Here is a 14,161-nt window from a genome sequence, read left to right as displayed (position 1 = left end):
AGACAGATAGATATCCTATGTTTTCACTCATACGTGGAACTTGAGAAACTTAACAGAAGACCATGGGGGAAGAGAAGGGGAAAACATAGTTTCAAACAGAGAGGGAGGCAAATCATAAGAGATTCTTAAATACACAGAACACACTCAGGGTTGATGAGTGAGGGGAGGGGTGTGGGGGAGAGAGGAAATGGGTGGTGGGCACCTGAGGAGGGCACTTGCTGGGATGAGCACTGGGTGTATGTAAGCGATGAATCATGGGAATCTACACCCGAAGCCAAGAGCACACTGTATACACTGTATGTTAGTTAACTGGACAATAAATTATATTAAAATATAAAAATGAAGAAAAAAAATCTCACATTCTCTGCACCACATCAAGGGGGAAAAGGTAAAGGGAGAGGAAGCAGGGCAGGAAGGAAGGCAAGTGAAAAAGATGAGAAGGAAAAGGAAGCAAAAACAGGGGTAGACTATGGGAGGCCACTAACGACTGCCTTGAGGGGGGCCTGATGGCTGCACTCCAGGGGCCAGTGACGCTCAGCCTGGAAGTGGCTAGGGCAGATTCCTGCTGCAGTGGAGTGGCCTTGGCTCCTACGTCTAAGGACTTCGCTCCGTCCTTTTGGAAGGAGACCGCCCCCCCAGCCCCGCAGGGTGAAGCCAGAGCACGGCCTCCAGGGTGCTGGCCTGGCTGTCCCGCGGAGGTACCTTCGCTGTTCACTTCCGGCAGCAGCTTGCGCAGCGGCCGCTTCACCTCCCAGGTGCTGCTGACGAAGGAAGGCATCACCTTGAGCAGCTCGTCTTTGTCCTCCTCCCGGATCACGGGGATGGTCTCCAGGATGAGCTGCATCTGCTCCAGCTCGTGGGCCCCTGGGGAGCCAAATACCAGATGGTTACGAGGGAGCTGCTCAAGTGGCTGGGGTGAGAGAAGCCCCCAGGTGGTTCTAGGAGGCCTGGGAGGGGCAGCACAGGACAGTGGGAGCAGCGCTGGGCCGGGGGCCAGGGCACCTGGGTTCTGGTCTTCCCTCTGCCACTAACTTGCTGTGTGACTGTGGGCAGGTTGCTTGCCATCTCTGGGGCTTGGCTTTGTCAAATGTCTCTGCTTCTGGAATGGACCAGTCTGATATAGACTGATCAGCCAGAGCTAACAGCTGGGTCCAAGACTTCCCAAGTCCCCTTTCCAGATGCCTCTCTGCATGTTCTTTAACAGGCTGGGAAAGGAAATGATTTTAAAACCAGGACTGAGCCTCACCTTTTGGTTTCCAATTAGGAGGATCCCAATGAGGAGGGGGAAATTCAGAAATAACAAATTGGCTTTGGAATGCGTCTTGGGAACTAAGTGGTACTGCTCACTCCTTTAGGCAGTGGGAGGAGGACGGGTTATGCCAGGTCTGCGGAACAGGAGTGGAGTCAGGCATTTATTCGCTCCTTCATTCATTCACTCAATAATGACTTACTGAGCACCTTCTTCCTGGCAGGCATCAGGCAGGAAGCTCGTCCTTAAGGAGCTTCAGACTTATGAGTCTCAGAACTCACAACTCCTGCCGCCCAGACACTGATGCTGTGTCAGCGCTGTGGCACTGCTGGTGAGGCTCAGGTCTCTCTCTTCCTTGTCCCCCTGGACCTCCAGACTCTTCTTATTTCCACTGCTCCTATTTTCCCTTCTGCTTGAGTACCCCTTCCACTTACCTCTATGGGTTAAATCCTTAACCAAGACTCTCCAAATTCAAGAAGTCCCCAGACTCATCTAGCTGCTCAGAGGGCCCTCCCTTTACCACCAATTCCTACAGGACTCCCATCTGCCGGAAGCTGGTGGCCTATGGTGGGGCCCCTCTATGTCCCCCAACGACGCCCTGTGTAGCACTAAGCACGTGTGGATGCTGTGGTGCTGCCCCAGCGAGTGCCTATAGCTCAGGTTCTATTCTGAAGCGGCCCCTTTGGCTGCCCCCATGGAGGACAGCTCAGGGACTCTGGGAGCCCCCTGAGGGGCCCCTGTCCAAATGAACACTCCAGACCGACTGCTCACAGTCGCAGGGAGAGAGGAGGAAGAGGCTGAAAATGTAGGATAGATGTTTTCAGGAGTCAATCTCAAGGTGTCTGAGTATAAGTAGTCACTTGATTTTGAAAGTTCTGTGCTCAGTAGACTATTTTTAGCCTCTCCAGTATTTTGCCTGAAATGATAATAAGGTGCCTCCAAGTAGTTCCATAAGGCTGTGCAGGTAATTTCCTTTTTTTAATTTTTTAAGTTTATTTATTTATTTGGAGAGAGAGAGCAATGGAGGGGCAGAGCGAGAGGGAGAGAGAGAGAATTGTAAGCAGGTTCCGCGCTGTCAGCACAGAGTCGGAGGCGGGGGCTCGATCTCAGGATCAATGAGATCATGACCTGAGCTGAATTCAAGAAGAGTTGGACGCTTAAGCGACTGAGCCACCCAGATGACCCCATACAGGTCATTTTAAAGAGAAAGACCAGGATGTTTTGTGATTGGCATGCTGTGTTGGTTTTTTTTTTCTTCTTCTTCTTTTGCACTCAGTTTGCCCTTTTTACAGAACGCCACTAGAGGAGAAGTCAGATGACATGGCTAGTGACTTACCGGCAAAGAGCATTCTCCCCGTGAGCATCTCGGCCAGGATGCAGCCGGCGGCCCACATGTCGATGGCTTTGGTGTAGTTGTTCGGGGAGAGGAGCAGGCGTGGTGAGCGGTACCACTTAGTTACCAACCCTTCCGACAGATAACCCTGGAAGACAAATAAAACCCAGTTCTGATGATCAGCCATGTGTAGATACCCTCTCTCCCAAGCACCTCCTTCGAGGATCTCTCCCCATCCGAAGGCAGCACCCCTTTCTGGATCCCTTCACTGTTGAACCTTACCTGAGGCCCAGGGGTTCTCCTCTGTGGACAGGGAGGCAACATACCAATATTTCAAAAAGAATACTTTCCCACCCCAACTTGATGTAACCATGCAGAACAAATCTGCCCTCATCTAGTAAGAAGATGGATAAATAGGAACCATTGTCAAGTTCATTACCACCATCAATGGAGTAATGATGAGAACCTGGAATTTCATTTATCCAGTGACTGCATCTCAGAAATAGCCCTACATTTGAAATCAAGCCAGTTACTTTGGTGCTGATGAGTAGAATTAATGTGGCTACAATGTCAGAGACACCGAGCCCCTGCTGAAAATGGATAAGGCCAGCTTCGTAATGGGTGCAGGTGAACAGCATATGGAAACAGCCCTAAATGGCAGAGTGGACACAGCTTTGGTTGGCTCAGAGGATTCTGGGAGTTCTACAGTGTGTCTTTTTGGCAGACAGATGTACTAGCTGACTTCAGCCACTGCTCAGGGATTTGTGCTCTGGGATGGAATCCTTCCTTACAAGATATGGTGATGACATAAGTGTTTTAGCACAGAATGGAAAATATAGCCAGGCAATTTGGAAATTGTTTTCTACATAATGCAGAACGTTTACCCCACAATGTAACCTGTGAGGTGTCCATTTGGATTACCTGGAACAGTCTCTTTAAATTGAGAAGGTAGACCCATTTTGGGGTCAAGGTGAGACAATTCAGACTGAGGGGATACCATGGGAGACTTTAGGGATGGTCTTGTTATCTGCTGATGGAACCCCCCATTTAGCATTTGAATTGTCCTTTTTACTGACTGAAGAAGTATCACAGACCCAGGCTAAAGCAGATGAAAACTTAAGAAGCCCAAATACCCAGGAGCTTTTGATCAACATCTAGACTCTCTTTATGTGTTAAGCAAAGATTTATTAAATGTTTGAAACCTTCTGAGAGCCTGCAATTATGACAGCAGTTTTCTCTCCTCTGTGGCACATACTTCCTCAGAGTAGGGCCTCAAACTGGTGGAGGGAAGCAGGGAGAGAGGAAATGACACAGAGCTTCCCCGATCTCAATGCTCCGACCCAAATGGACTCCTTACTATCCCCTCAGGTCCCCTTCTGGTCACCTGCCTTTCCCCCAGCCCCCTAGCGACCACTGCTTTCTGTCCTCTAGTTTTGCTTTGTACAGAATGTCCTATAAATGGAGTCATAGCTGCTTTTTGAGGTTAAATTCCTTCCATTAGCATAATGCAGCCAGACTCATACATGTTGTTGTATGTGCAGTTGGTTGTTAGGAGTTTAAGTTTGATTCTAAAAATTACAGACACTTGGGATGCCTGGCTGGCTCAGTCAGTAGAGCATGCAACTCTTGATCTCAGGGCTGTGAGTTCAACCCCCATGTTGGGTGTAGAGATTACTTAAAAAGAAAAAAAATCTTAGGGCACCTTGGTGGCTCAGTCGGTTAAGTGTCCGACTCTTGGTTTTGGCTCAGGTCATGATCTCATGGTTCATGAGTTCAAGCCCCACACTGGGCTCTGCACTGACAGTATGGAGCCTGCTTGGGATTCTCCCACCCCCACCCTGCCCACCCCCATCTCAGAACAAATAAAAATTAAAAAAAAATACATAAAATAAAATCTTTAAAAAAATTACAGACACAAGCCAAACTGTAGAAGTTCACTTCTGGGTGGGCGGTTTGTAAATAAAGAATGGTCTGATTTATTTTCTAGTCAGAGGCTGAGACTGCCAGAGACTAAAGCGGAGTCACCCAGAGGGGAGGTGATATAAGGGGAGTTTTCTCTGATATGTAAATGAACAGTCTTTTAGGGAATGGAATTTCCTGTAATTAACTTCTGGCTCTCTGCAGCATCTAGGACTGCAGTGGGCACACAGAGGGGTGGGGGAGCGGTGGCTCCCTTCCAGAAATACATGCCTTGAAAGTAAAACAATGATGTTTGCCTGGGCAACGCTGCCCCTGGGCCAGAAATAAGGGCCAGGCCATGATAGCAGCTAAGAAAGTTCACTCACAGCTCTTCCTTACTTTTGAATGAAAATCTAGAACCTGATACTTTTTCCTTAACCACGAGCTGCCGCTTCCCTCTGGTTACTTGCCTCTCAAGCCCTTTTGAAAATATAGAGAAGACATACTGATGTGTTTCAGAAGCCATAGGGCAGAGGAGAATTTGGGAACCAACAGGAGGCTCCCTTCCTGGTTGGTGGGGCAGACCTGGGGACATGGTGGCAGGGGTCCTGCCCTCAGCTGGGATGAGCCCGCGGTGTCTGAGCAAGAGTGGCTCTGGGACCCACAGCATACTGGTGATCTGAATTCAAGAAAGTTTCAGTGGAGTGATTGGGCAAAAGTCAGAATCCTCTAGAATGAAAAGAAAATATCTTTAAAGAATATCCAGGAGTGGAGACTCAGTTTTATCAGAAGGGCTCACAAATCAGTAAGTACATCGGCTCAGCTGGTATCCTTAAATGGCTTTCCTGCCAGAGCCTGCGGGTGGGGATAGTTGTAGAGGAGCCTGTCCTCAATCATCAGACCTGGTCTCACACGGTGCACTGTTGAGCGAGTCGGAAGGCGTCACAGCTCCGAGGAGACAGGAAACCAACACTCCTACACTTCTCCGCGGCCACCTCTCAGCACGTGAGAGGCAAGACTGGAGTTGCCCTTTCCCAAGGGTCCCTCTCCTCCTGCCACCCCATCCATTGGTGTTCCGGTGGGAAGCTGATTCTGGAGGTGCTGCTGGGGGACGGTTGGACAGGGTTTCCCGTCGAGACCCCGTCAGGGGGCCTTCGGGCCTTCTTCATCTATTGCTCTGACCAGTCCATTTTGCTTCTTTGTAGCGTCAGGTACAGCCAAGGGGAGGCTTTGATTTTGCAAAAGCATCGTAGGTGTTTGGGAAATAACCTAGCAGCAGCCGGCCTCTGAGGAGGGTAATTAGGGACCCCCGACAGATCCAACGGGAAGGTATAATTAATGCTCTGAGCATCTTCTTTGCAGAGAGAGCAGGGGGCACTGTGCTCAGTCCCAGCCGCCTGCCAGGGAATGGGGAACAGACTTGCTCACCCTCACCCCAGAAGGGTGGGCCCCAGCCCGCTGCTCCAGCGAGCGAGCACAGGGTGGGCTCCCGGTCTGGGCCACTTGTTTCTATGCCTCCACCCGCTCTGAGCCTGATCTCTTGTGTCTGGGAGACAGAAGGAAGGTTGGGGGAGAAGCATGTTCCAATAAGCCTTCCATTTCACCCTTCTGACCCCTCATGAGGAGAGGGCGAATTTAAATGGGGACACAGTCCCTGAAGAATGAAAGCCCAGGCCACAGTAGCTGAGTGTGTGGTGTGGGGAGGACAAGGTGGGAAGGTTGGTTTCTCCCCTCATACTGAATGGCTGCTTAGGGCCACCCCTGCGTCCAGGCCAGGCTGGGGGGCGGGGGTTCCGACAGCCTCACCTCCTCTACCAGAAGTCTCTGCCAGGTGTTGTCCCTGTGTGTGGAAACAAAGGTGATGATTAAAACCTTCCCTGCCTTCAAAGAGCATATAATGCGGTCAAAAAGATGAAATACTGACTATGATTGTCGGAAGGATAAGGAAATGATCTCGGTCAACATTTACGTGGGACTTGCTCTGTGCCGAGCGCTGTGTTAGCATTTTACGTGCATTCATTCTGTAGTCTTCCCATCAGCCTCTCGATGTAGGCTCTTCACAGAGTAGTAACACAACCCGCCCAAGGTCATATGACCAGGAAGTGGCCCAGGATGTCTGGCTCCAGAGTCATGCTCTAACCTGTACGTTGCTGGACCTCCACCACACTGCACATCAGAGTCCTGGTAAGCAGCGAGGAAGAGGCATACTTAGAATGCACAGGGGCATGTCTGTTTAGCAGTGGGTCAGGGAAGGCTCCACGCCAATGAGGTTCGAGCTGGTCTTAAAGGATGGGGACATCTTAGGTGGTTTTGTGGTGACAATGGGCACCAGTGTGAGTAAAGATGGTGGGGGGGGAAGACCTGGAATGTGTTCAGGGGACAGAGAGAAATCTGGGCATGTGGACAAATGGGATGAGGGAAGAGGCAGAGGAGAATGACCTTTGTTCTGAAAGTTAGTGGTTGCCAAGGACCCCCAACAATGGGAACCAGGGGAAGTGCTTGTGAGATGTACAGATGGCCCAAAGTTACTGGCTTGGAGTCATGGATGTCCATCTTGAATGAACTCCCCAGGGAACCCGTGCGCCACCCCCTCCCAGTTTGAGAACACCAGGAAGAACAAAGGAGGGCTGCGGAATTGGGGAAGGAGTGGTCGGGAGCAGGACAGGAGCTTCACTTTATGCTGGGAGAGGTTGCTCTGCTTTTCCCGTTGGCCCTGGGCAGGCCTTCCTCCTATGGTATGGCTCTTGCTGATTCTTAGTGCCGGGGAGGGTGTTCATGGAGCACAGCAGTTACAGGCTCTGCAGTCCTTGTTGCTCGCAGCCTGAAGAAACCTGCAAGCCCTGGCCGACAGCAAGACGCTACTCTCTGGATAGCAGGGGATCATGGGGCTCAGGAAGGCCTTGGGAAGGCCCCTGGGCACCATGCTTCCTTGCAGCACACAAATACACCCCTGTCTGATCTAGAAGAAACTAGGTCAAGGGAAAAAGAAATCAGGCTATGGAGGAGTAGAATTTTTAGCCTCAGGGGTCAATGGGGGTGTTGCATGGATGCTGTGATTCTTGTGGACGTGCTAGTTCCCAGAAGACCTTCTGGTGAGCGTGCCGTGGAAATTGAAAGAATACACACAAGGAATGGGAAAGTCACACACGGAAGGGGGGGGTGGCATGAGAGCTGCCTTTAGGCATTTGCAAGTCTATCATATGGATGAGGAGTGAAGCTCGTTCGCTGAGACTCTGGAGACACACGTGAGCCAAAGCATGAGACAGAAATCTATGTAATACGATAATAATAGCTAACATTTACCGAACTCCTCAAACTGCTCTGCTTCATATGGTTCAACTCACTTCATCCTCATAACACCCCCATGAGGTAGGGACTCTCATTATATCCATTTTTACAGAGAGGAATCTGAGGCACAGAGAGGGGAAGCACTCTATCTGTGGTCACACAGGCTGTAAGAGACAAGCTGGGTTCCACCCCAGGCTGTGCAGATGTAGCACCCCCCATCTGAATATGCAGCTCTGCTGCCTTTCACGTGAGGAAACCCTCTAAAGCTAAGTGGGGGACTGGGCTCCTAACAGGCTGAGGTGTCCGGGCACAGCACGGACAAGCTTGTGGAGAGACGTGCCAACACCACCCTCCTGGTGGACATCTAGAGCACAGCTTCCAAGACTGTGGCGTGCACTCGAATACTCAGGGATCCGGGCTGATTGAAAGCAGATTCCGTTTCATCAGGGGGACAAGGTGATGCCGATGCTGCAGCACTGACCTTGGACCAGCAAAGCCATCGCTGACCTTTAATATCACGCCTTGCCCTAAGGAATTATGATCTGCCTTGCTCGCAGGCCAGGCAGATTTCTCATTCAGAGCAGCAGGCTGACCTATAACAGGGGTTAATTCTTTGTGTTACAGACACCCATCAAAAGATCATTTAGAAAAACAACACTCTCCCAGAGGCCCCTCTAAGCACAGAGGTACGGTCCCCCGCTCTCCAGTCTTTTCCCCCTGAAGGTATAATTCTTACTTGTGCCAATATCCGTATCAGGCGTGCTAGAAGCCTTTTTAAAAAGAAAGAACACCACAGCCAAATAGCCGTTCTTATTGTTGACTCCACACTCATTCTATTAAACTCATTTCCATGAAAATGTGCAGCAGGGAACCTCTCAAGCCGAGGAAAGGAACACACAATCTTAAAAGCCAAGTGCACAGCACAATCCTTAGTAAGTCATCGGGTACATTCTGTTTATGCAGCTGAAAGGCACACGGGGAAAGGAATAATATGGTTAAATCAGCTGCACGGAGTTTTCATTACCTTCAAGATGCCCTAAATGCTCATATGTCCCCTTTTTTCAGGGCTGCCCCTTCCCCATTCCATGCTCTAGGGGATCCTGTCCAATGAAATTCACAGTCTCTGCCTAGGTTTCCATGGAAATCAACCAAAGCCCAGTTAAGTTCCTATAGGTCTGCAGACTCCATGTGGTTTCCCGTCTTTATATTTTAAAAAATTGTGATAGAATCGCTTTTTTAAAAAAGAATTTATTCTCAGGGTGCCTGGGTGGCTCAGTCGGTTAAGCGTCCAGCTCTTGGTTTTGGCTCAGGTCACCATCTCGTGGTTTTGGAGATGGAGCCTGGCGTCGGGCTCCTCGCTGGCAGGTGCGGAGCCTGCTTGGGATCCTCTCTCTCTGCCCCTCCCCCACTCACTCTGTCTCTCAGAAGAAATAAACTTAAAAAAGAATTTTTTTTAATACTTTATTTTCAACCGTGGCAAAATACACTCAACATAAAATTCACCGTCGTAAGCAGTTTTAGGTGTACAATTCAGCGACACCAAGTACGTTCACACTGTTGTGAATCCATCCATCCATCTCACACAAGTGAGTCTGTACCCATGCAAGACGATCCCAGACTGCGTGCCCCCGGCCCCTGGCAACCACCCGCCTACTTCGTCTCTGTCAATCTGACTGTACTGTCTTTTTGTCACTGGCTTATTTCTCTCAGCATAATCTACTTCCCCTTACCTTTAGGCAGCAGGAAAGTGGGAGCAACGGGGTGGGCTTCCTTTTAAAAAGCACTTTCTTGAAATGCAGTTGCCTTCTAATTCAACTACAGCTTACATCACAGGTAAAAGCTCTGGCCATGACCCTCATGGGGTCCAAACCGTGAAGTCTGAATTCTACCACAGTTCAAAGACATGACAAAATGTTTTGTTTGTTTGTATATGTACCAGGATCGCCGGCTGTCCTCCCGCCATCGTCACCAGGGATGCGCCGCTGAGCTGGTTAGAGAGGTCGATGGAGGGAAGGCTTGTTAAGCTGCTTCAGCCTCAGTTTCCCCATCTGCTTGAGTTCCTGGTCTCCAAGTTTCCCTCTGTGGGGTGCTAGAGTCCTAGGATGCTGCACCACAACACAGCAAACTTTAAATGAGGGGCCCTGGGGCGCCTTGGTCGGTTGAGCGTCCGACTTCAGCTCAGGTCATGATCTCACGGTCCGTGGGTTCGAGCCCTGCGTCGGGCTCTGTGCTGACAGCTCAGAGCCTGGAGCCTGTTTCAGATTCTGTGTCTCCCTCTCTCTCTGCCCCTCCCCTGTTCATGCTCTGTTTCTCTCTGTCTCAAAAATAAATAAACATTAAAAAAAATTAAAAAATAAATAAATAAATGAGGGGCCCTGCTGGGCCAAAGTGGCTCATTTTTAATGGGCTGGTCTGTGAGCAAAGACTCCTTTTAGGAAGATGCATTAACTGCCAGGCCATAATTAGACATTTGTCTCGCTGACTTTCACAGGGCAATCTGGCAGCACCCTGGGGCAGCTGCTCTCAAAACTGCTACCCATCAGAAGCACCTGGGGAACTTCAGAGAATCCCGATTCTCAGGCCCCCTGCCATAAGCAATGACATCAGAATCTCTGCGGGTAGGCCCCGAGCATTAGTACTTTTTAAAACTCCCCAGGTGATTTCGGTTTATAGCCACACTTGAGACCCAGTGTCCCATAGATCTTGGTCCACCTGCTTTGAAGGGTAAACGGTGTTTTCAAGGTTCCCCAATTAGTGCAGCTTCTATTTTTAGCTCCTCTCAGGATGAGATGAATCCTTGAATAGCCACAGAGGTCTTCTCCAGGCAGCTGACCCCAAGGAAGTAAAAATTTACTGGAAAGCAACCTATAATAACAACGGCTGCCATTTATTGAAAACGTACGATATGCTAGGCACTACGCCAAGTGCTACTCTATTATTGGCCCATTTCATTATTAAAATGACCCTGTGAGAAAAGTATAGAGCGGTGAATAACTTGGCCAAGGCCAGATGAGCTAAAAGTTGGCAGTGCTGAGATTCAATCCCAGCAGTGAACAAAACGAAGTCCCTATAATCACGGAGCATCTTTGTTAGCAGGACAGATAGATGAACAAATGAATGTATAATATGTCCGGTGAAGATAGTACCAGGAATGAAAATAAAGCAGGGTAAGGAGATAGAGTAAAAATAAAGCAGGGTAAGGAGATAGATTAGGTGGGTGGTCCGGGAAAGCCTCTGTGATAAGGGGACATTAGTGACTCTCGTAGCCATAGGGGGAACATCAAAGATGTTGATCTGTGAGTCCCAAGTCTTCCTTTCTGTCCCCCACCTCCATCCCCAAATGAGAGCAGCACTTTCAACTTTCTCCCCTCACCTAGCAAACCCTCCTTGGAGATCTCTCAACAACATCCAGATAAAAGTAACTGAGAACATCTTTACGCGGGGTAGAACTAACGTCTGTGGAACACCCCTTATGCACAAGGGATTTTTCTTTTTTTTCTTTTTGCCAGCATTAGCTCAGCTAATGTAAAAATAAATACATTTTTTTTTCATTTTCTATATGGGGAAATTATTGCAGCCCTTACATCCTCTGCCTGGCTTGATAGGCCCACAGTGGTATCTCAGGAATCCACTGCCAGTCAATAAATTATTTGGAGGTTGGCTGGCCATGTGAATATCACAGGGCAAGGGTAACAGCCATGTTCAACTCCAGCCCTCTGAAATCTTGGGGCTCCCTCAGGTGTGAGCCGCGGCTGTGAATCTCCATCTGACATTATCTTGAGGCTGCATTGTGGTAGCTGGGCCCTTTGTGCTGCTAATCTTGCTGGGGGTCGACCCGGAGGTCAGACTCAGCACCTTAGTGCATCGTTCCCCCCTCCACTCTCAAAAAGGAAGAGAAGGCTAACCCCAGGGCACTGTGGAGTAAGGTGTACAATAATAATGAACATTTGCCAGGGGCTGACCACGTGGCAGGTACCCTCCTGAGCTCTCTGTGTTCTTTCATGATTGTCATGATAGTCTCACTGGGTAGGCACTATCACTGTCCCCGCTCTTTGGCAGGGAGTTGAGGCAGGGAAGTCAACGACCCAGTACCAACATCACCCAGTCCCACAGCAGACAGTTCTGTTCCTATTTCTGGCCTTCCCCTCACAGCTGCTCATATACCATCCCTTCCCAGAGGATAAGAATTCTCCCCCGTTTAGTTTACAGAGCATTCTCAGAAGAATAAATGGAACTTTCTTGGGCTTTCCTTTCTCAGAAGGCTCTGAGGTATAAATCACAACCTTTGTTAAAGCTAACGAAGATGGAGGGGTGCCTGGGTGGCTCATCTGGTTGGGCATCTGACTTAGGTTCAGGTCATGATCTCTGGGTTGGTGAGTTCGAGGCCCTGCATGGGACTCTGCACTGACTGCACGGAGTTTGCTTGGGATTCTCTCTTTCTCCCTCTCTCTGCCCCTCCCCGACTTGCGCTTTCTCTCCCTTTCAAAATAAATACACATAAAAAAAAGATAACTAAGATGGAATCGAGACTAAGAAAAGTGAGATGGTCTTGCTTTTTTCTATGGAAGCAGGGTCCGGTGGAATTTAGAAGGGCGTGGCAGATTTTAGAACCCTGGGGGGGGGGGGGTGGCTGGATTATACAGATGGCTGTGGGTGGGACTGGCACTGGGCCCAGGCAGCTTACCTGAAGGGGTTAGAAATCCCTATCTCAGGGGCCTTTGAAGGGCAGGAGCCTGGGGAAGTTGGCACTGGTCAGTGCTAAGCTCCTGCTGTGGGCAAGCTCCGGACAGGGTCCAGCCTGTACGTAGGAAAGGAAGTAGCTGCCTGTAGAACGTGGGAGAATGAGCCAGAAAAACTCTGCTACTTCTGAACTTGGCTACCTCTCTGTCCTGAGGCCGGAAAGTCTCCACTACAGAGTCACTGTTTTTAGTTCAGTGTTTCCCAAAATGGGTCAACATCCCCAAAATGCTGGCAGGAGGAGATAACACTGTGTGAACGAACACCCTTGGGGCAGGTGGGCAATAACGAAGAAGTTTATTCACAGTCTCAGGATCTCCTAGGTGGGGATTCAGGATATACCACCTGTCATACCTCTTTGTCCACATAACCATTGTTTTCTAGGTGTATCCTGGGGACCAATCTTTCTCCAGATGCCTTGGGAAAGACTGGGCCAGGTCCTTGTTTACACGTTTACTACCTGGGAGAGGAAACATATTGACCTATTAGCCATTGTCTTCTATTATATTAGCAAGGTCTAATGTCATCATGGCTCCTGTGGAATGAAAACTCACACTTCGAGCCTCACTTATCTCTGGGCCCCTGAGGGCAGGGACCGCTTACACCTGCTGTGCCCCAGGTCCGCAGGCAGAAGAGGCTGAAGGCACAGGTGACTACATGTTACAAAAGCCCTCAGAAATGCTGGCTACTCAGAGTTCACCGAGACTCTGGCCTCAAGGGTGGGCAGTGCAGGCCCGTGGGGGCAGGGCAGGCCTGTTGGATGGGTGCCGTTGCCCCCTTCCCCCAACCACTGGGGAAGCACAGGCTGCAGGGGATGGAGGAGGCCTGTGGGTGGGCTGGCCGAAAGGCCCTGACACCAGCTCCAGCCCCCCTTCAATGTTGCTCCTGTCAGGGTCAGAACCCAGCTCTGGGCTCAGTAACCCTGTCTGCCCCTGCCCTCAAGAAGGGTCTTCTCTCCTTGGCCGCTGGGCTGCCTGGATCACATTATTAATCAAGGATCACATCTTGTCTCTGCAGAAACACTTCTCTTCCAAAAAAAACCCTGCGGGTCCCCAGCACACATCTCATTTCTGAAATGTCTCACTCGCTGAGGGACCGCCCGAGTCACCTGCTCTGGGGAATTCCGGTCCCATTTCAGAAGCTTTGTTGACAGGCATTTCTTAAATTTTTCTGGTGGGTCTGGCTGTGTGTGAGGGACTCTGAGTTGGGGGGCTGTCCTCAGGGAGCTTACAAGCCAATTCTGCACAGGCAGTTTGCTGGTTTGATTGCAAAGACCATCATTAAGTCAGGGACACTCAGTGCTGGGTGAGGGAAGGGTGGGGCAGTCACTGTGTGAAGAGGTTTTGGAGGCCTCTTAAAAATATGAAATTATGGGGGTGCCTGGGTGGCTTGGTCGGTTGAGCGTCCGACTTCGGCTCAGGTCATGATCTCACGGTCCGTGGGTTCAAGCCCCGCGTCGGGCTCTGTGCTGACAGCTCAGAGCCTGGAGCCTGTTTCAGATTCTGTGTCTCCCTCTCTCTCTGCCCTTCCCCTGTTCATGCTCTGTCTCTCTCTGTCTCAAAAATAAACATTAAAAAAAAATATATGGAAATTATGAACACAAAATCAGGTGTGAAATTGAATATTTATTTTTGAATCAGAAAACTGCAGATTAA

The 14,161-nt window shown here is 49.8% G+C and overlaps 1 protein-coding gene across 4 annotated transcripts in view; it reads right to left on the bottom strand.

Moving 5' to 3' along the window:
* Positions 1-14,161, bottom strand: part of MAPK4 (mitogen-activated protein kinase 4) — a 153,806-nt gene that overhangs the window by 10,389 nt on the left and 129,256 nt on the right. For all 4 annotated transcript variants that reach the window (XM_060613865.3, XM_060613867.3, XM_060613864.3 and 1 more), the window contains exons 3-4: positions 2,586-2,730; positions 703-864 (exon numbers count right to left, since the gene is read on the bottom strand). In XM_060613865.3, coding sequence (XP_060469848.2) covers positions 703-864; positions 2,586-2,730 — 307 coding nt within the window. The remainder of the gene's footprint in view (positions 1-702; positions 865-2,585; positions 2,731-14,161) is intronic.

Source organism: Panthera onca, chromosome D3 (assembly GCF_046562875.1).
Source record: "Panthera onca isolate mPanOnc1 chromosome D3, mPanOnc1 haplotype 2, whole genome shotgun sequence".
Taxonomy (NCBI): Eukaryota; Metazoa; Chordata; class Mammalia; order Carnivora; family Felidae; genus Panthera; species Panthera onca.
Note: the sequence above shows the minus strand (reverse complement) of the source record. Positions and strands in the feature narration are given on the sequence as shown.